The following is a 23,016-nucleotide window of genomic DNA, read 5'->3' as shown; positions in this document are numbered from 1 at the left end:
TGACAAGTGATGCATCGCACATTTCTATTAACCGTTTGTGTCTGAAGGCTTGTGAACGGGGATTTCTATTCGGCCATTTATAGCGTGCTGAGCTGAATCCAGTATCGTAGCAACAGTAACTATGGGAATAGAGACCTGTGGAGAGGTCAGTGCGATGGCCTCCACTCGGCCTCTTCGTACAAAGGCTTGCACATTGATTTTTCTAATTCACAACATCTATAACCACCTCCGCCTCTCATCCTCCTCACTCTGCACACAGACAGCATCATTTTGAATTCACTCTGAGGCAATACCTTTTTACATCAGACGAAAAACATTTGTTTCACACAGATTTCAACATGAAACGCGTTGAAATCACGCCTCTCTGTATTCCCCGTCTGTCTCCTGTCCCTTTCTTTTTCCTCCGTGTGTGCGTTTGATGTCGGCTTCGGTCCTCGTGGGACGGATTCTCCAGGGACCCTTAATTGACAAGTGTGTACAATAACTAATCAGCGGCAAAGCAACTGCCCTTTAAGATGATGAATTAACTAAACTAATTTCAGATAATCCTTCACCACGCCGGGCTCCGCTGACAGCGCCAATTGATATTTGAAATGCAGACGCCCCTTCCTCTCTGACTCCTGCCAGTCATTTCGCTACGCACCCCCGAATCCCCCCCCCCCCCCAGTGAAGGTGGTGCCGTTGATAAACTGCTGATGGAGCTCTGAGGAGATTAAAACAATTTCCCAGCTCAATGTGACAAACCCGTCATACACGTAGGCGTAACACACACACAGCAACATTACCTTGAGCATGGACCACAGTCACTAGCATGCTTCTGTAAACAAGTCATAATGAATTAATTTGAAAGGGCAGGGTTAAGTCTGGTGGACATTCGCTCATCAAAGTCCATGCCTAATATGAGGTTTACCGATTTAATATTCTATTTCTGTGTTGATGCCGAACCTCTCCCCCCCAAAGCTCTGTAATGTGTTCTGTCAATACGGTCCGCTCACGCAGATTAACACTGTGAGACAGTCGTAGAGTGAAAAAGGACGACATGCTGTGTTCACAGCCATAGAAGGAACTGTTGACAGATCGACCCGACATCCGCCATCAGTGTGCACCTTAAAAAAAACAAGCCCCAAATATCTGTACGTACAAAAAAACAACAACAAAGTAGACGTGCTGTCGTGTATCTGCACACTCTCTCATGCGAGTGCAAGGTGTGAAAGGATTGCAGTGGGCAAGAAGATCTTGTAATTGATTGAGTCCTTCTGCAGGTGTTTAATTGCCGGCGTTTCTCTCCCGTTACATCACTTCTATCGTGTGATTAAGGAATCTTGTGAAGGTTGTCGGGGGGGATGGAGCAGAATACTGCTTCTTTGATTATAACCATCATCGGACTGGGAACCGACAGCCAACAGGTTTCTCCATCAACCGCTCTGAGAAGATGTTGCGCTTTTTGACCGTGTCTTACGTGTTGCTTTGTAACAGTATATTTGTGTTGCCTCTAGAGAGGCACCGATTCCAATTTTCTTCGCCGATTTCGTTTTTTTTTTTTTTTTTTTAAACGTCTGACCTGCCGATTGGAATGTTCCTTCTTTCTAACAACTATAATTGAAAGCATACACACATGCTTTTTTTTGTTTCACCAATGAGTTGTGAGTCACAAAATGTGACAAACATGCGTCTCTAGAGAGCTGTATGTAACCACGCATGCTGGGGGCGAAGTAAAGCGCGAGTTAGGAAAAACAATCCCACACAAACATCCACATAATCCAAATCCAAGATATCTAAGATGGCGGCAAACATTCAGTCTGAGTGTGTGTATGTACAGTTTGTCTGAATTCTGTATCTGTGTGTGTGTGTGTGTGTGTGTGTGTGTGTGTGTGTGTGTGTGTGTGTGTGTGTGTGTGTGTGTGTGTGTGTGTGTGTGTGTGTGTGTGTGTGTGTGTGTGTGTGTGTGTGGTCAGTCAGGGAAGCAGCACCGTCAGTAGAGACAACAGGATAAAGAGGGGAGAGGATCCGCAGGCAACTGTGTACAGGGAGCCACTGTCCCCCCGCATGCATTTTTCATCACACGCTCCCCTTTTTTTTTTTTACACTGTTTAGCTTTTCCCTCCCCTCTAAACTTCCATGTGGTGCGTGCTGACATGGCATTTCTCAGCCTTGCACACAGAGCCCTCCGGTGCTCAGTGTCTTAGAGTTGGAGCATGTCCGTTCGTGTGCCAAAGTGTGTGTGTGTGTGTGTGTGTGTGTGTGTGTCTGCGTGCGCCCATGCGTGCATGCATACATGTGAATATTCGGGGACTTATCCTCGCTCAACCTCCCCCCCCCCCACACAGACACACACACTCCTCACACACTGGCATCACATTGTATGTGATCTCACAGTCCCATAGGCAAGAGAGAAATAGCGAGAGGGCCCTGACGTAAAGTCCATTTAATAAGTTGGCAGCACCCAAACTACAGCGTAGTTGAGACTCCCTGCATAGAAAGGATCATCTTAAATTATTCTGAGCTGAAATTCAAATTTCATTTTGTTTTGGCCCTAAGCAACGGGCAAAACTGCCAGGGTGAGATCAGTAAAGGTCAGGGGGAATTAAAATGCTTACTGTAAGGTTTGACAGGGAGAGAGAGAGAGAGTGAGCTGGGAGGAGATAGAAAGCCAGAGGAAAAGGCCATCTGCCTGATAGTTTAGTCAAAGTTGGTGAGAGGAATAAGTCAGCCTTTCTGTGGTCTAATGCTATAAGGCATTAGCTTGACAGGTCCAAATTTCTCCATTCCTTCATATCTATCATATTCCAAGATATAGATTGCATTTGTACATTTCTGCATGCAAAATTGAGCCTCACGGCTCAAGAGTTCCATCAACAGTGTGTGCTTTACATTACATTCCTATGCATGCCGGGACACCAGATGATTTGCTATGACAATAAAGAAATCCAATAAATCTGATGCGTGAAGTAAAACAGCAATGCGAAAATGTAACTGACATCCGATGGAGAATTCCCCCCCCCCCCCCTCTTGATGATTTGTTCGATATATAGATATTTATTTCATTAGATATCAAGCTAAATATATTGGAAATGAAAACAAATGGGCTGTCAAGAAGATTGTGGAGGAGGAGGGAGACAAAGAGAGACAGAGCAGCGAGTGTGCGTGCGTGACAGAGAACATTGTGTTTTTTGTTTTTTTGTCTGTTATACGTTTCTATCTTTTCTTATAAGGCTCTGCAGATGGATGCTATTAGTTGAGCCTGGGTTCAGGTTCTTGCTTAATTTCAAGAGACGCTTGTTGTCACGTTTGTATCAATAATCGTAGTAAATGAGCAGGTTTACAAATGACAGCTGGATGAGTTGATGCCACATTTGGTGTGGCTACATGTTGAGGAAACGCATTTCCCACTCAGCTCGGCAAGATTCTTTTAAATTAAAAGTGAGACATCAGCAGTAGAGATGCCCCAGTCATGCTTTGTGTCATCGATATGATTGCCGATACTCGGCAGACTACGGTTCCCTCTGTTGCTCTTTTGTCTTGTTACAGCAGCTGGTATGCATGGCTCCAGACTAACCTTTTTCATCTCCATAATTTCAACCGTCCCGAAGTCAGAGTAAACTGTCAACAATTCTACATGTTCTCTTTTTACTATGTTATTGTCTTCTATAGTGGTTACCTGCATAAAAACACACAATTTAAATGACAGGAAATAAATGATTATATTTTCCTTAGGGACGCACCGATACCGGTATCAGGTATCGGGTCCGATACTCTGCTCGTATACTCCTACTGGTAAAAGTACTCCGATACAACAACATCCAATATCACTGCAGCAACTTGGCGTTAACCTCCCGCCAGTTGAAGCCCAATAAGCTGCCCAGCTGCAACGATAACCTGATGCACTAACATCAACAGCAGTGTGTGTAGCAGTGAGTACAGTTTATATATCAGTGAATAAACGCTACAACTCCTCAAGACCTAATTTAAGTTCCTGTGTCTTGCTTCTCAGCCAGTCGTTGATTAAAGTGAAAGTTAGCTCAGAACTTAAGGTGCGCTGAGGTGGACCGTGCTGCCCACCGGCTGCTAACGGCTCTCCTCCTGCCAATTGTCGGTCACAGTGTTGCCGCCTGAGCAACCCGTTCTCTGCATACATCCATGGAGCGACCACATGTGCAGCTCCTGGCCAGTGCACGATGCAGGACTACACTACACACCAGCAGGTTGTTGCTCCTTATCCACATGTTTAATAACCAAAGGCGTATAGTGCCGATGTGGCGACTAGAAAGCATGTATACCATTTTCCCAATTGCATATCTTTACGAAATAACGACCGCTAACAATCGGCGGCACATCAATGGAAACATCACTAATTAATTAGAGTGTAGAAAGTGCGATCTGGAATACACAAAGGCGTTTGGTTTAGTAGAAACTGTAGTTTAGGGGCCCGTTATATAAATTGAAAATGACAAAAAAAAAATAATACACGACATCAGTTTATATTTTAGCCAATGAAGCCGCTCAGCTCAGACATCAGTGTGCAATTCTGGCTTACTATGCACCTGCGAGGGACGATTCAAGGAAGCCAATTTGGTTTTTGATGTTAGAGCTTCATAACAGTTTCCACAGCAAAATTGAAATGCATTTATCCAAGCGGGCGGATGAAAAGCAGCAGGCAGAGGAAAGCAAGAAGTGAATAGTTCAGTATAACAGTATTACTGTATGTTTCTCTGCAGTGGATAATTCTGGCAAATGTGCTACAAAAGAAGAACCTGCTGCTAGCACATGTGGTGTTGTTTCATCCAGAGAAGTTAATGATGGCAACACTTCCACAAGTCAGGTTTTTATGTCAGGAACCTGAAGGAAAGCAATATCCCTCAGTATGTCACGCACATTTCTTTTCTTATAGATGTAATAAGGAAGATATGTTGCAGAAACCTTTGCTGCAGTTCATTAGTTCAGCAGTGCAGGGCTCTGTGGAAATGTGTGATATAACTAGTTCTGATCCTTCAGACAAGTAGGGCTGTAAAAAAAAAAAATGGTACGAATACAGGGCGAGGGAGCAACGTGTTGGCCTTAGGCCCCTGTAACACTGCGGCTGTCCTGGATTATGAAATGCTTTCAGTGGAATCACATCATCTATAAAAGTGCTGATTGACCTTCTAGCCTAATTAAAGTGCACCGTCGCCAATAAAGAACAGATAAGACCGCCTGGCTGTCAGTGTGACTGACAGGGTTAGGGCTCTCCCCCCTGCAGTCACATCAGCACTACAGAGGCCATGCACACGACAGCGCACGGCTCCAAGTTCAGCATCACGGCTGCTATCAGATGAGCTCCTAACTAATAATATGGAAATGGTGAAATATAAAAGTACAGCGGTGACATGCTTTAGGGCTTATGTATTTATTTATGTATTTTGCAACTTTACCTCATGCTGCATTTCCCCTTCTCATAACTGTTAACACTGCAGTTTCTTTTTTTTTTTTTCCAGAGTAAAGAGATGCACTGAACTGAACTAGAGTAATATGCAAAATGAAGCTGCTGGCTGATGTCACATGTGTAGAGCAAATCTGAATTTACTTCCACCGAGGTCTCTGTATAGGTCTCGGCAGGTGAGTGCTGGAGCGTACCCTATATTCCCCTACAGCTCTCACACTTCTGGCCGGGGAAAGCTGACATGCAGGGTGGCCTGTAAGCCTCTTTTGTCCATGTGCAGCAAAGTCATCTGCCAGCTCAGTTGCTCCTGCAGACAAAGCTTCAGAGAGATAGCCCATATTCTGGTACATCCTCCCTCTCTCCTGAGCTGGAGTTGGGCATGGCCCCATGCTCTCCATCTCCTAAGCCTCCTCCCTTTTATTTCTCTCTCTCCACATTTTCTCATCATCTCTTTCTTCTGCATTTCACTTTAATTTCATTGCTTTTGTTTGCTGTTCTTGAGCGTTATAACTGTAATCTCTAGGTATTGCATATCAAAACGCTTTCGGTCCATCAAACTTACCGCTCTTTTCTCAGATAGAGGTTTTTGTTCCAGTGTGGGTTTCTATTTTATGATATTGCAGTTGGTCAGAGGTGAGGAGGTGAGAGGACATTGTACTCTCTATTTAACGCGATAAGATCAGGGGGGGGGGGGGGGCTCAGTTTAGCTCGGTGTATAATGAAGTTTGTTGTCTCTTGCTGTAGTCAATTTTGACCTTCCAAATGAGAAAGAAAAAAGGTAATTATTTGAGAGCAACCATGAAGGCTAATGAGTTACCATGAAGGTAACTCATTAGCTATCAAAGATAATCACATGGTAATGTGAGAGAAAAGAGAGCGAGAGATGGAGATAGTGAGGCAGAAGGAGGGAGAAAAATGGACAATCAGACAAGGAAAAATATGTCTGCGAGATGATACAAGAAAGAGCTAAGGGCAACTCTACTGTAAGGAAGAGGGAGGGAAGAGAGGAAGAAGTGCGCGTAGGAGGAGGGAGGAGGGGGTTGGTTGAGGGGGTGTGTCCAACATTACCCTCATGAATCAGTGTCAGTGGAGCGATGAGAAAATAATTAAGAAACAGGCTAGCGCTGTGTTAAATACTGCCAAAGGTAAAAGGCCCATTCTACTGTATACGAACACAATCTGGACGGGCAAGAAGAATGGCAATAAATGGGATCGGGGGGTAAAATGGGGGAGAGAAAATCCATATCATAACGGATGCCAAAGTGCCCTTCAGATGGCGTTATGAAGGGAGAGAATATAAATAGCACTGCCACATTGTAAATGTTTATATACAGTATAGCTACGTAAACACGTTGCACAGCAGTTTGAGGATTTATCACCGCCGCCGTAATACACTGAATTCGACACAAGGCTGTGAGTAATATTTCACATTTGTTATCATATTGAGTGTAAATTTGCTGAGACGTATACGGTGGCGATAAAATATTTTAAGCAGTTTCTCCTTCTATTTCTCTCCTTGCAGCTGATGTGTTCTGAAGTGGGGGGGCTGAAACTGTGCAGAAAGAGAGAGAGAGAAAGGGGCAACACAAGAAGACACGCATGCACGCCAACAATTATACCTCCAAAAACCTCTGAGCTTTTTACATGGAGCATTTAGGGAATGGGGTGGAACCAAGTCAGAAGGCTGTAATTGTGTGTTCAAGGCTTCCAGCAGGGCTCAGGATGCAGCTGAAACCCCCCAGCCGGCGGCGTAGAACACAGCAGCCATTAGATCGCACTGATGCATAAAATGCGTCGCGCTCTTTGGAGAATATCGAGTGACAAACACGAGGTGCTGTATGCGCATTTCGTGTTTTCACATGTGCGTATACAAACATGTGTGTGTGTGCGCACAGATGTGTGGGTGAGTCTTTCAGGTGTCATATACAATATCCATCATCCCTTTTCTGCCAGCGGCACAGACAGAATTCATGATCACTGGTCTGCCAATCCCCTCTTGAGATGGAATCGACTCGGGTCTGCGTGCGCGGAGGAAATGTGTACGGTTGGAATGCGGCTGCTGTTCGGTAACACATTATAGTTTGATCTCCAGCTCTTTGGCCTGACTAATACGCTGTAGGGCCCGTGATGCAACAGTTGCCAACCGCAACCTCCCACTGCAGCGATGTTTGTTTGCGCTTCAGATTCCTCTTTATACCGTATATTTGTATGTACAGCATACAGTGCGCTGTATACGGTTCTGAAGGTGTGCCTGTTGGTATAGCTGCTTGTATTTGCAAGCTGTTCTATTTCTCTGACCGCCTGAATGTGTGTGTGTGTGTGTGTGTGTGTGTGTGAATATAATTTTACGGTTACTTTGTGTATTGCCTTAAGTTTATAGCGATCATGCATATATGAGCAGCCTTGTGTCGGTGTGCTTATGTGTACTTATTTACATGTATGTGAAAGCAGTGAAGCCTAATGCATCCCAGAGGGGTGCTTAGTCAAGGATGTGCTGTTTCTGCAGCACGGCTATCAAGGCCCCTGCACGCAGCGCTCGCTGGCATTTTTACTGATGGCTTTTATGGGCCGCAGCCAAGCTGCCAATGAGCGGCCTTGACACCAAAATGATGAAACTATGACATGAAATCAAGCCGGTGTCACTGCAGGTGCTGCTGGAGGTAAAAGAAGCGTGTCCCTCCTGTTAATGTCTAAATTGAATTATAGGCTGGATATATGCAGAACGTGGCTGTTGACTTTACAGGCAACCTTGGCCGGCATCACAGTGAAATAAAGTATGTTTAACATTCATATATGTTCAAACGTTGCTTTGTAAATCTCTTATGTTTCATTAGAAGTCCATACCGCGTTTGTTTTGGTGTTAGAATTGCTGATGGCGTTTCGGTGAGAACTCCAGTGTTGTTTTTCCTTTTCTTTGCACTGCTGTTTCCAAGCAACATCTCCGAAGTTGTGAGGGGAAACGGCGCTAATAAGCTACCTCATTAGCGCCGGTGCATGGTAGGCCTTACAGTTTGTGCTGTCAACTCTGTGGGTTAGCATGCAAACTTCAAAAGACAGCTGCAGATACAACACATACACACAGGAGTGCTAATTTACTTTAGAAATTGGTAAACAAACTAGTCCATCAACCCACATTTCTTTCTCAGCAGAAGGTGTGCTTGGCGGAACCTAATAACTGGGTTCTTGCCTGAAGAGGCTCCAGCGTTATGACAAAATACATATCCGCTCTCTCCCCCGGTGATAACGCAGCACATAAAAGGCTCATTATTCAGGAGTTAATTTGGTGGGGTTTTCTCACCCTAAGGCCGTGCCGAACCCCAGACTCCCTCCCCCGATGGTCTTTCCCTCCTCTACCACTGATCCTTTACTGTACACAGGGTGGGAAGGACGCCCTCGGCACACCTATACACATACACTGCTGTACATGTGCACACACATCCATACTCGCCATCTCATTAATCCAAACACAACCCTAGTTAGATCCCGATATGTAATAAATTGGATTAAATTCCACTGGCTAAGCACCGTGATCCCTTAGGGTTAATTAATTTAATTCCATTCCGTCTGTGTTTTTTATGCTTGAACACATGCTGACACTGTTATTGTGTGGCATCCTGCTCATTGGAGAAGTATAATAGGCTCGTGAAAGGAGGGAGAGGAAGCCACAATGTTTGGTATTCCGGCTCCAAAGTGATTTCGATTCTCTCTTCCTCTCCTTTGACAAGGAAGTACGCTACAGTAGCTGTAGCGGTAATACGGTGGATCCTTCCCCTCCTCACAGCCTCTCTCCAGCTCTTATCTTCCCCTCCAAATGAGAAAACCTGGACGGCTTCTCAGGGCCCCTGTTTCTGCCTGGATGCTATCTCATTTGGTTTTAATATATTTATCCATTCATTATTGTTCCCTTTTATCGGCGAGCTAATATTGTTCATAATTTGTCCTTATCTCCGAGCCTGACAGTCAAATTGACACTGCGGCTCAGCAGACAGATGGAGAAATGACCCTTCTCCAACCCCATCCTTCCTTAACTCCTCTCCTCCCTTCATTCCTCTCCTCCTCTCCAAGCGCCGATGAAACATGACTGACAGCCCGCTGTGTGAGTAGTTGTCATAGCAACCTCCCCATCCTTCTGACAAGTGCTTTTTTTTTCTCTATCGCACCCTCTCTCCCTCCGTCACAACATCTCTCACCCTCCCTCCATCCGCACTCCCTTGCTGTCGCAACGATTGAGAAAGAGACAGACAGAGAAGGGGATTTTGAAAACCAGAGAGCACCACAAGGCAGTTGGTATTCTTTCCATCCCCCCCTCAGTCTCCTCCCACCTTTCCCTTGCCTCATCCTCTCCACCCCTGACAATGATTTACCAACTACAATGGTGCACCTCTTTCATCCATCCTGGCTTATCAAGGACTACACTGTATGCACATCAACATCAACTTACAGTTCTCAGTCTCCTACACATTCTCTCTCTTCTCTCTCTCTCTCTCTCTCTCTCTCTCTCTCTCTCTCTCTCTCTCTCTCTCATTATTTCTCTACTTCTGCCTCCCCTAGCTCAATCCTTTTCTTTCTTTCTCTTGTTGCTCCAAAAAAAAAATCCAGCTCTGCCCCAACGCTATTCAATAAGTCTCATTTCACTGTCAAAAATCCTCGGCAGTCTGCAGTGTAATCATGGAGCACACAGTAATAAGTCTCCAGCACAGTGGACTACAGCAGAAAGTGTAGACTGTGTATGCTGTGTGGACAGGAGATCCTTCAAAACATTATGTAACAGAAGACGGTATTGTGCGGAGATTTGGAGCACATTTACAGGGAAGGAATTACAGTGGTGGTGTTTGTCATGCGCATGCTGTAATGGTCAGAATTAAGATGTGAAATATTACCGATATAAGTTGCTCTTGCGCAGTGACTCAAAGGCTTCTCTCAAGGCCACGTCCCAAACAGCTTAAATTGATTAGAAAGGGCCCAAATGGACCCGGTAATCTTCAGTATGTGTAACCAGGCAGCACACTGCCATTTCATTATTCCGGAGTTTAATTTCCAATGCATTTACTCCAAACAAGCATCTGTTTAGTAACTCAGAGTAAATTAAACATGATGGGGGGTGAGTTTCAGGATGGAAATAGTGTGTCGCAATGAAGTGGCATACAGTACTCTGCCACAGTGAGCTGTAAATGCATCTTAATGCCAGCGTGCTGCACAGTTTTCACAGTTAACTTGCTGGTGATTAGACCCCTGAATTGTTTAGGCGATGACATTTCACTGCTAACGCTATAGCGCTCTAATTTAGGATGCTATTCATGCTCACCAGGCTCTGTAAACAAGAAAAAAACAACTCATAATTTCTTGTCTTGTTTCGCATTCATCGATACAGTCGAAGCCATTTACCACAGGTGAGGAGCTGGAACAGAAAGACGACTCAGCCGCTTTTTGAAGGCTGCAAAAGAGAAAAGAGAGATCCAAAGCAGTGTTTGCTGCTAATCGTGTTCTAACCTCCCAGCTTCACAGAATGCTTCAGGGTTGCGTGTGACTGACAGTTTAATTCAGCTCAAATTTTCGAGTGAAAAACACGATTCAATCAGAAATATTCTTTTCATGACTTCCTATTAATTATGTAGAACACAGTTGACTTTGGCTTAAAGAAATCCGAGACTTTGATTGCCTCTCAACATGTCGACGGCGAGCCCGGTGGCTCATTGATAACGGCGCTAACAGCGCTAACCATGCAAACAGTGGCGAAAGTGCTGACACCGATGGCACAGCCTTCGGGAGCAATTTGGGGTTAAGTATCTTGCCTAAGGACACTTAGACATGCGACTCCCAATTAATAGACAACTCGCTCTACCTTTGATCAGCTGGGGCACGGACCAGGCTCCAGCTTTTCCCATTAATCACGGCCACTACAGTTTCATAATGAACAGACGATATTTTTACACTTCTCAACGGGTGGAGTCTGACGCCATGCAGCCTCAACTTTTTGCATTTTATGCATTTTAAAATCCTTCTTACTCACAATATCATCCACCGTGCAGAATCAGCAGAATATCGCCATGTCTCGTTCCTGTCTTTCCGTTCTTATTTAAAAAAAAAAAATTTGGTTTTGAAACAAAAGAAACAAAGAACCAATGCTACACAGATTGTAGATTCCTGAGTGAGCAGATGTCTTCTTCAAGTTAGGAGGTCAGTTCCCATACATGTTTAATATGTCACTGGTTAGACAGATATTATCCTGCATGTACTGTACTGCATCGACGAGGCGTAGACATGAAGGTATAGAGAAACACTGATGTGAGATTGAACTGCAGATCGAAGATAAATGCTCTTGAGCTGAACTAAATACAGCTGAGCTTAGAGAAGTCCAGGTGTTGGTAGGAACTACACGAGGTTGATGTTCTTAGAACAGAGGGGCCAAAAAGATACGTGAGGATTTCAGAATCTGTGGAGGCCAACCCCAGTGAGAGACACCACGTGTTTCTTTTTTTCTTCAGTTCAGACGTATATCATATACGCCCAGCTTTGCATTTCAGTAGAATGACAAACAGATGAGGCAGGATTATGTGGCCCGTTGCAGCTTGTAATGCAGCTGTGGCCACTAGGCCAGCGATAGCACCAGCTAGCAGCAGCGGTGCAGTCACACCATGAATACACATGTAAAGCAGAGCGGCGGCAGTATAGCTGCGGTCGACACACGGTGTGTTCAGGCACAGTACCGGGTGTAGGTCACCCACATTTCGGCAGCGCTCGGAGCCCAGTGCACAGACACCATCTTTACCAAAATGCTGTGCAGACGGCTGGATTGATTGAAATAGGAGTGTATCTGTTCCGTCAGACGCCTGCAGACTGAAAACATGAATCAGATAAAATGGTGAAAGCTGAGGTGGTGAGAGATTTGTGTATCAGCGGCCGATGGATGGAAGTTAGCAACAAAAGCAGTTATCAAACTGGCTGAGGCGGCGACGCTGCTAGTTTTGTATGTGATAGTTTACAGTGGGACGTGCGGCTCGCTGTGTGTCTTCTATGTGTGTGGTCGTGGTGGAGGATCTGTCATCTGTAATCCTCTGTGTCAGAGTGTGAGAGGGTATCCTATTTGCGTATGTAATTTCTCTCTCCCTCTTTTGCTCCTTTTTTACTTTTTATTCCTCCCCCTTCAGATATGCGTAAATGACTGTGGGTGTTTTGCACTCTCTTTGTGTCTGTGTGCACACTGTCTGTGCTGCGCTGTTGTAGATAAATGAGATAATGTTTCCATCGGCGATGAACACAACACCTGAATTCCCAAGGTAGCGTTTTAGTTCAGAGCAGCCACAGCAGAATCCTAGACGGTGGAACAGATCTCCTAGATGATCTGTTTTCATGCGCTGTTAGCTGGTTTTCAAAGCACGCTCACTTCGCAGAACATGCACTCCATCTCTCTCTCTCTCTCTCTCTCTCTCTCTCAGCCACAGATGATGAACCCGTGCTAAATGCTGCTGTTGTAAATATAAGATTCATATACAGTCACACCTTTCTTAAATTGCAACTCCTGCCTGTGTGTTCAGATTAGCATCTTTTTTTTCAGACGTGATGCAAAAAGCCAGCAGACTGAACATGACTCGAGTGTGTGAGGCTTTTGTGCAGCTCACTGTGAACCAATACTCAGGCATGTGATATATAGCGCCACATGAACCCGTTATACTTAGATTCATATAAATATTATTCCATTCAGCTGGAGGTGACGTTGCCAGTCTGAAATCCTTGAGAGGAGGATGGATGCGGAGTCGTATTTTAAGACATGCCAAGAGCTGTTCGTAGTTTGATCGTCAGAGTGCAGCTCATATGAAATTGATAGGGTCGTGCATTAATTCAAAACTTGTCAGATCCCCCATCATCTACTTGAAGACGGGAGTTAAAGCTAAAGTAGCGGCAGGAGGAACCCAAAGGGTGACTGCGGTCGGTCGCATGGGTGCTTCTGTGCGTGGCTCTGTGTACAGGAGTGTATATGAGATGTGGTCTGGCTGTATTGAGGGAAATTTGTGCAGTCCAGCCCCCCCCCCCTCTTCTCCTTGACTCATCTCCCCTCAAAATTAATATTCTCCCTCTAGCAAAAGGAAGGACCATCTTGGCCTTTCATTTTCCAGTTCAGGGCTTTCCTTTTTTTCTTTTCTTTTGCAGATAAATGCTCTCCAATCCTCCCTGACAGATGTCACATTGCATCACTTCCGTTTTGATACATAGCCTCTGATCCTGCCACTTGCAATAAGGAGCCAGCACCAGGGACGCCCCTCCCTAGACAATGCACTGACACGGGTGATTATTTTAAAGGTGCATCATTGGCGGTGCTGAAACCCTAGCCGGGCGCCCTGTCGGCACGCGCTCGCGGCCCGTGCCCGTCGCAGGAATGCGGGTCTCGGCTCGTGTCCGGGTCAGGGAACGACAACAACACGGTGCACTCGGTAGTCGTCACAGGTCACTCTGACACTGTGCGATACCTCTGGCGGCAATTGTATGCCGCTCTCGGCCGCTTCACAGCGGCGGCCGCTAGTCCCGTCTCTCACTCAGTCGCTCCGCTGTGACTTCACAGGTCAGAGTTGGAGAAACAATCTGTATAAAGGGAACGTTTTTAGTGCTTCTTCTGCCAGCAGAGACTCGCTGCACTGTAGCATTAATCATACACGGCCAGAGTACATCAGTAAACACAGTGTGTCAGGTCAAGGTAAAGATCAGATCCCACAGCATTTAACAGGACTCAATAGCATACAGGCTATCTATTGAAAAGTCAGCGTTATTCATGGCATGTCTCCCGGCCTTCGTTGCTCGCAGGAGAGACACGCCATTGTTCACTGAAGAGCATACTGAAATATTTCTCTGGCTACACAAAAAACACTGGATCAGCAGCAATTAGTAGAGTAAGAGAGAGATAAAGAGAGGAAAGGGGGAGGCAGTTGAAAAAGAATGAGGTTGAAAAATGTGGAATCAGCGAGAGAGAAAAAGAAAAGCAGAAAAGAGAGAGGGGGGAGAGAGAGAGAGACTAAGAGGGGGAGCGAGAGAGAGAGAGAGAGCGTGAGTTTCCAGCCAGCAACACAGTGTGATGTTTAGGAGGTTGGAGCTGCCTGGAGCCTCTGGTGCTTTTAAAGGACCAAAGACTTGCTCATTGTCTTGGGCCCTGTGTGTGTGTGTGTGTGTGTGTGTGTGTGTGTGTGTGTGTGTGTGTGTGTGTGTGTGTGTGTGTGAGAGAGAGAAACCTCTTCATTAGTCTTCCCATGTCTCTCCCCCCCAGCCCCTGACCACTCAGTTACCCCCCGCAGCCACAGTATATGTGCACATATGGGACTAAACCCAGTTATACTACAGATTAAAATGATCAGTCTTGGAAAATAGATAATACAATGTGACTCGAGCCCGACGTGCTCTAAACAAACCACGGCTCTGTGGACGTATACGTGTGTGTTTGCTGCCGCGGAAAAAGAGACTTCTTCAGAATCCAACCCTGTTCCACCAAACAATGATGAAGTTTCACGACTGTATGTTCTCCAATTGGTTTAGTAATTGAGGTCAAAGTTATAATTTAACCTTTTGTCTCGTTGTTTGTTCCAGAAGACAGGAAGTTGTTTGTCGGGATGCTGAACAAACAACAGACCGAGGAGGATGTTTACCGCCTCTTCGAACCCTACGGAGTCATTGAGGAGTGCACGGTCCTAAGAGGTCCTGACGGAAACAGCAAAGGTAGGAGCCGTGATACAGTTGTCAGCATTATTTAGGTCACTGACAGAGAAGTGACAGTGTGTGTGAGCGTCTACGTCAGCTCGGGTATGTAAAGTGTATGTGACATATGCACCAGATTTAGGTCAAATGACACATAATTGCAAACATTTCTTCGCCGCACTGTTTGATGTGCTAGTCGGCTGCAGGCAGTGACAAAAAAAGTTAAGCCTGATGTGTCACATGCTGTTTGATTTATCATAATTAGGAACTATGAGAGAAGTTGGGTTGATAATTCGTTGGTTTGTCTTCCTCCTTTTGTGCAGTTTGTAAAGAATGTATTCATTTCTTTGAGGCAGCAAACCCTCAAAAATATAATTATTTAAGTATGATACTGAAAAAGTAGGCGATGTTCTTTTAAGAGAGACAGAGTTTTATATATATATATATATAAATACATAATCTGTGATAAATTCCAAAGGCCAGATACAAAACCAAGACTCTGTAGTTATACGATCGCCACCAGCAAAACATGACGCCCCATGTTATGAATAGTTGTAATCCCACCCAATGCAGCAACGATTAAAACAACGCTGGTGTTATTTAAATGCTGACTTTGCCATCACAAACTGTTCCTCAGCATATGTGTTGTTTCAGAAAGAAACACCTCCACATTACAAAGTCACGGTTTCTATTCTTCACCAGTCCTCGTTCTTTTTTCGGAGTTTTAATCTGAAACATTTTGTCCAATGGATGTGCTGCAGGTTGTTACTGTACCTCAGGTACTGTAGTGTTGATATCTTTCAGGCTTTTTTTAAAGCAGCCAACAACTTTTGGAGACATCGATTCCCTCTGACACACAGCAAAGAGCAAAGCGAGTGGTTCTTCCCTAAAGCCCATTCCCCAGTCAGCGCTTCAGGAAACTATTGTACATTCACTCCAGTACTGTTCTTAAGAATAGTTTGTATGTACTCGTACTTTACTTCCGTATTTCCATTTTATGCTACTTTATATTTTTACTCCACTCCATTAAAGGCAAATATTGAGTTACTAGTTACTTTGCAGACTCACATTATTTATACAATAAACAAATGAATCATGATACATTATCAAAGCATAAGCTATCAGGAGTGTCTGTATTAGTGTGTGATATTACTTATTTTATTATTATTTCCTGATAAAAAACACAAACAAACAAAACGTCCCCAACCCCTGCTGGCAAAAACAAATCTGCTTCCCACTTAGTCATCACAAAATCCTGTTTGTGCAGAATGATGTGCAACAATATGATTACTGTAAGTTTGATAGCAGAATACTTTATGTTCGCTCGCTATTGCACCGTTCCACAGTCTCGATCACATAATAACGCTCCTAAAAAGATAAAGCAGAGGCAATGCACACTGCAGCTTGCTAAGTATACAAAGAGTTAAATTCATAATTATACCGGCATATAGTTAATACCACCGTAGCAAAGTCCTTGTACAGGTCATGCCGAGCTCCAGCTCTTTTCTATCCATATCTCAACAGAGGGTAGTGGTTCGACAGCTGAATGGGCATCTTGATTGGCTGGTGTCCACAGGGGTAAGCCCATTAAGAGGGGAAGAATGGCAGGGCGGCGAGGTCAGGCAGTAGAGATGATAAGAAGAGTAAAGTATGAAAGATTAAATAAGAGTAGAAAAGAAACTTCAAATGAAATGAAATTAGGTGAAATAGGGTATAATTATAAGAGGGGATGGTAGCCCAGTGGTTAGTACTGCTGCCTCACTGCAACAGACCCAGGTTCAGTCCTCGCATGTTTCTGTGTTTGGGTTTCCGTTGCCCTCCAGAGACATGCGAGAGTAGTGGATTGAACACTGTGTAATATAACCTGCACACACGTATCATCAATATTCTGGCCATGGGTACAAAGAGACTCTATACTAGTCTTGAAAACGGATTGCAATATGTTCATGAGTTTAGTGTAGGAGGCATTTCTAGAGGAGACAAAGCGTATGGCTTTATATCAAGTTCTCCAGTTCTACAAAGGAGGCCATACTTCAGTTTAATAGTTGAATAATGAATGTGCAACAGCTCACTTTGTGAGCCCACAAAAGCCCTCTTCAACTTGCTTTCACTTTGTCTACGCGTCACAATATTCCTCAAGGACATCAGAGCTGAGAGGGTTGGTTCTGTGGTCTCCTGGCCTTTGGACAGACATCGCCGTACTCACAGATATTGATCAGAACCTCCTGTTGTGGGAACAATAAACTACTCAAATGGAGCGGTTTTCTATTCAAAAAAACATTGTGAGTTTAGCCAGTTTAGCTAGTATTTAATATGCACAGACAGGCATGTGGTGCTAAATAGAATGCTTTTCTGCTTCATCAGTGCAATCTCTAGCCTGCAGCTTCTGCCTGCTTGTCTGCCTGCCTAATGCCCGGAGTGGGGCAGCCTGCTCTGCAATGAGAGCCTCTCGCTGCACAGTGATTTCTGTGGTGTCAAATACAATTCAACATCCTTTATTAATATACCGTAGGCTTTTAAACTCGCTCGATTGAATGCATTTACTGCATATATACTGTGTGTGTGTGTGTGTGTGTACCTGCGTGTGTGTGTGATGTGCATCTCCTCTCTTCCAGGTTGCGCCTTTGTCAAGTTCTCCACACACACCGAGGCTCAGTCTGCAATCAGCGCCCTCCACGGCAGCCAGACCATGCCAGTGAGTACAGCTCTCTCCCTCACATATAATGAACACACACACACACACACACACACACACCAGCAACATCCATCACATGCACAACACGTACACCCGGCGCACCAATCACAACAGCTGTGTGCAGTCCACCTCTCCCGGTTAAGAGCTGTAAACTCATAGTTTTAAACTCACCCCCCCCCAACTGTAAAGTTTTAATCAATTTATAGAAAGTGCAACCATCCTCATAAATACCTCAGCTTTAAAAACAGACACAGTCAGAAATAGCCTTCTGTCTCTTTAATTAACACGGTACTTTTTACAAGAAGAAAAAAAAAAAAAATCCAAATCTAATTCCCAGATAAAACTGTTTAGAATGATAATTGAATTTTGGGCGAGTCATCAATCAGTAGTTCTGCTTGCATAATCAGTGAATATAACTCCAGTGTGAGATTACATTTACTCGTTATGTAAGCACACCGTGTCCTCTGAATTCTCTCTGTATTGGATTTACTATGAGCACAGAAGCTGTACCGCTCATTTGTATGTGTCTCGTGTTTAGACAAGCTCGCTGTATACCTGATGGTGTCAAAATACAAAGCTACTTACTCTGCACTCCAAAGCTGAATAGAGTCATTCTCCGTGACATCCGGGAAGCGGACAGAGAGTCACGTCCCACATTATACACTAGACTCTGCTTTTATACTAGTTTTTTGTTTTTCGGGAACTCTCGCCCCAGAGAAGCAGGGACCCTGAACTCTCTCCCACCTTATCTCACCGACGTTGTGTTTCACTGTGTGATTTCATTATTAATGGTTGCCAATGTGTGGCTCAAGAGAGGAGAGCAGAGAGAAGGACTAGAAGCCAGCTGTGCCATTTTTGGCGCAACCTCCGAGTCAATCTAAGTGCAAATGACTGCAGGTCATGAGGAAAGACTCTGGGTGTCCCCTCTCCATAGATACCCTCCTCTCTCTGTTGCTCCATCCCCCTATCTATGCTAGCTCTCTGCCCTCACTCGTCTCTCTTTGGCAGCCTCTCGGGATATTAGGCAATAGACTTGTTTACTCCACCTTTCACCACATTGGCTGCTGAATTATTCATCTAACTATAAGCAGGGGGCAGAAGGGAGGGGAGTTAGAGTTGGAGAGGGAGTGAGAGACAGAGAGACAGAGAGGGGGGGGGGGCCGAGGGAGAATGAGTGAATGGACAGGATTTATACCTCCTGCACTGGTAAATTGATTATAGAAATCTGATCAGCATCTCATATCCTGTGGCTGCTGGAGGAGAGGACACAGTGTGCCTGCCTCGCTGAGATTAGCGGACCACCGGTGGACCATTACGCCTCAATAGGACGCTGCTATTCAGAGCAAAGTGTCCATCAATGTAGCAAAGATCCCGGAGAACACCTTGGACCGTGCATCCTGTGTCCATTTGAGTTGATGTTGATCGCGGTTGAGCTGCAGCTGCAAAAAGAAGTCAAGTACATTGACGGAATGAATGAATACATATTCTTTCATACACACTTTTGGATGCATTGAAAAATGAATGCATGAATAAAGAAATAGAAGAAAATAAAAAATATCATTGACAACACACAAGGCCGTGGCTTTTGAGCCTCAGAGAGATGACCGTGAATAAAGCCCGGCCAATAGCGTCGCTAGCTGGGTGTTAAGAGTGCACTGAATATTAACACTGCGACTAACTACAGCAGTTTGATAGATCGACTGCCAATCCCCCAAAGCATGAGCACTGGCTTCTTAGAGTTTATGGGTGTGCACCCACACGCACACACAAATGCATGTGTGTGCATACATAAACATGTACAAACGGAAGCACTTTGTGGCTCGAGCATTTTCATGCGCGCGCACACATACTTTTTCTATATTGCTCCGCTCTCTGTTTCACTGTCACAGGCTCGTACAGCCAAAGGCTAGGGTCAAAGGCTCCCTGACTGATCTTATTTTCCAGCTCGGAGGACTTGAGCTGAATACATTTGTGTTATTCATGTAGAGGGGGAGTGGGCATTTTGTATGTATTGTGTGTGTGAGTAGGGAAGGAAAGAGAAATTCCACATGGAGTGCGTGCACGTGTGTGGAGAGTATATATATATATGTAGATAAAATGACACGCAGTGCATGCAAAAATATACTTTACGTAGAAATGTGTGGGAGCGTACATATTTCCGTGAACGTATCTAAATGAAAAATGATCTGCCAATAGCTAACTACGACATAATGTCACTCTATGAAGGATGATAGCAAGGTGGTGTAAGTGTATGAATTATAGGAGAGCATCGGCAGGTCACATGTAAGACCTTGGGTGGATCTCCATCACACCCTAACCCGTCATATTTCAAGCATGCATATATCATCCTCCCATACACACCGCCACTATTTCTCAGCCTTGTTCAGCTTTCACACACACACACACACACTTCTGGATGAGAGTGGCTCAATTAAACATTTAAATGCTAGAGCTGTAAAGCAAATTGCCGGGATTCAGCAGGGCCGTGTAGGAAGTAAGTCCCGGGACAGAGTTACACCAAGACAAGGGGGGGGGGGGGGGGGGGGTGGGGGGGGGCGGGTCACGTCCGCAGGGCCGTGCCGCGCCGCATCAGCTGAGCCTGGGTTTGAGGCAGTTTCAGCTGACACAGGGACTAACACAGAAATACTGGAGCAGGATGATGGAAGGATAAGAGCAGAACAAAGGAAAGCAAATGAGGTAAAGTTTGCATAAAAGAGAGCGCTGGATGAGTGAGAGCAAAGAACGTAAAAAAAAAAAAAAAGGAAGAAAAAGCATCCAAATGTGATTCCCCAGCTGCTGGATCTTCTCCATTACTTCAGACAGAGAACACACACACATGCAAGTGCCAGGATTTAATCCTCAACAAGACACAGTGTTTTAATGTACAGATCAATATGTCACTGCCCTAAATATGGATAAAATTAAATGTGGAATGGCAAAAAAATAAAAAAACAGCAGATCTTGCAGTACATAAATGCTGGTTTTATGTCAGAAAACAGTAATGATCTCATTGTGCATTCAATGAGATGCAGAGCTTTAATGTCAGTATTTCACAAGGATGATAGATCTTTGTGCTGCTACTCATTAAACAATGTTCTGCCTTTATATTTTTAAGTTAACGTTGATTGTTTACGATCTGTCATCTCCCCCACAAGTATTTCTACCCAGGCAATTTACATTCTAATAACCTAATAGATTACAGTCATCCATTATTTTACTAGCCAAGCTCAAAGAGGATGTGTATTTATGATTCCATGGGTGGTAATGCATTATTACCACAATAAGCGTAGAACAGCATCATGCAAGGGGCATAAATTACAAGCTGTATACTGTAGCACCGAACTGTATATTCAGCATCGATATAGAACTCAGTGGGGGGGCAAAATAGATAACTCATAATTTTGAAATTATGAAGGCGGCTGAGGCATATGATGCCATTTGTTGTGGAGAAACAGGCAGCTTTAGTGGCAATACATTATGATTAAAAAAAGCAGGTTTTTTTTATCTTGCAGGCGCTGATGAAAAAGAGTCTGTTGTAAGGATGCTGAAATCGTGTTATCAGGAAGACGGGACGTATTTCTTAATTTTAGTTTTTGTGCTCGCAGCGTCTGAATCATAGTTTAACTAACCCATGCAGACTGGGTAAACCATTAAGGCCATGTGACACTTGAAGCTAATGCAGCTACATACCAATACAGGATCAGTCTTCCTTCTGGCTTCACTCCGCACTAATGCGAGCCGGCATATGTTCAAAGTTAAAGAAGTGTGGGATGTATAGCTGGGCGTGCAGCTCGGACCGACACCAAGCCTCAGCTATGGGAAGGAACTGTAAAGAGGCAGACTTTCCTTTTGGTTCTGAATCTCTCTCGTGCCTTTTTTTATCCTCCCTGTTTAACTCCCCTTCCTTCAGTGGCTCTCTAGGCAGCTGGAAGCCGCCTGGCAGGGGGATTCTGCTCACACATGGCAGCTTAAAAATTTAATGAGACTTTTACTTCACACTTCAGATTCTACTCACTGATATCCTGACAGGCCTAACTGGGAAAACCTGGGAGATAAACAAATGTTGCATTGGATGCTTAGCCGATAAGCCATTCGATTCAGGGGTCCTTAGGAGAACCAGTGGGAGGGCAAAGTTAGTGTATAGACCTCGTTGGAAAAAAAACAGCTTTGCAGAGAGTGGGACATACATGCAAGAGTATGAAAGAGAATGGCACAAGGCTCTTGTACAACTAGACATGCCAATTCACAATAAACCATGTTTCTATCATTCACGCAGGCACAGTCCAGTCTCATTTTCTTTAAAAAAGGGGATGACTTCAGTTCTCAACCTCAGATTATAAAATCACCTAAAAATGAGAGAAGCAGAGCAGGAGCACACAGCTCTCATTACCAAACTAGGTGGCCCTTTAATAGCTTCTTCTTTTTAACCGTGAGAAGGACATATTTGTATGTACTAGCACATCTCTTCTGTATTCCGGTCCTGCGCTGCCCTGTCCTGGATCCTCTCAAAGTTAAACCTCATAATAAAGTTAATGATGCAGACAGTAAAAAAAAAAGCTGGTCAGACACAACAGACAAACCCTAAACCTGTAACCGTGCCAAAGTTAACCTTGAAGTGACTGAGCATAGTCTTAATATATGAGATGCTGCTTATGCCTAGTTCACACTACCAGACTTTAGCCCTGATTTTACGCCCGGCAATAGATTTTTATAGCTCCTGGACTAAACCCCAGATCAGAGGAAAATCTGCGTTGGATCTGTACTCGCACTTTGAGAGCTATGTGTGAACTGTTCAATGACGCGAGCCGAGAGGCTTGCCGGTGCATTGCAGACACATTCCAGATACCTAGCAGGCTTAAATATATCTGTGTCTGTCAGGGAGCTACAGCCAATGAGAGCGCGAGACACGGGTTCGGGCAAAACCTGGCGGAGAGGTCGCCTGGAACAGTGAGAACTTTACTGTATGTGTGTTGCATTTGCAACACGGACTAAAGTTGTTGCACCTAGGATGTTGGATCGAGGGTCTTTCTTTGTGTGACGCCCTGTCGCCGGTCGGTCATGTAGTGTGAAAACCACGACGACTTACGTGTGAACACTGCAGCGATCTGACAACTTTGAAAGTTGTGTAGCGTGAACATGGCTTTAAGAAAGTGATGACACAGAAAGTGCATCTCTAATACATTATGTTCTATCTCTTGTAGCTGTTATTGTAGACTCACACGGAGCT

The 23,016-nt window shown here is 44.6% G+C and overlaps 1 protein-coding gene across 46 annotated transcripts in view; it reads left to right on the top strand.

The window, feature by feature from the left end:
- Positions 1 to 23,016, top strand: part of celf5a (cugbp, Elav-like family member 5a) — a 178,302-nt gene that overhangs the window by 133,052 nt on the left and 22,234 nt on the right. For 23 of the 46 annotated variants that reach the window (XM_076087655.1, XM_076087652.1, XM_076087629.1 and 20 more), the window contains 2 exons: positions 14,987 to 15,115; positions 17,710 to 17,789. In XM_076087655.1, coding sequence (XP_075943770.1) covers positions 14,987 to 15,115; positions 17,710 to 17,789 — 209 coding nt within the window. Of the gene's footprint in view, positions 1 to 14,986; positions 15,116 to 17,709; positions 17,799 to 23,016 lie in introns of all 46 variants that reach the window. The other 23 variants (XM_076087632.1, XM_076087611.1, XM_076087649.1 and 20 more) reach the window with 2 other exon arrangements.

The sequence above is a fragment of the Anarhichas minor genome, unplaced genomic scaffold, assembly GCF_050575085.1.
Source record: "Anarhichas minor isolate MPS153535 unplaced genomic scaffold, ASM5057508v1 ptg000010l, whole genome shotgun sequence".
Taxonomy (NCBI): domain Eukaryota; kingdom Metazoa; phylum Chordata; class Actinopteri; order Perciformes; family Anarhichadidae; genus Anarhichas; species Anarhichas minor.
This window is presented reverse-complemented; position numbering and strand designations above follow the sequence as displayed.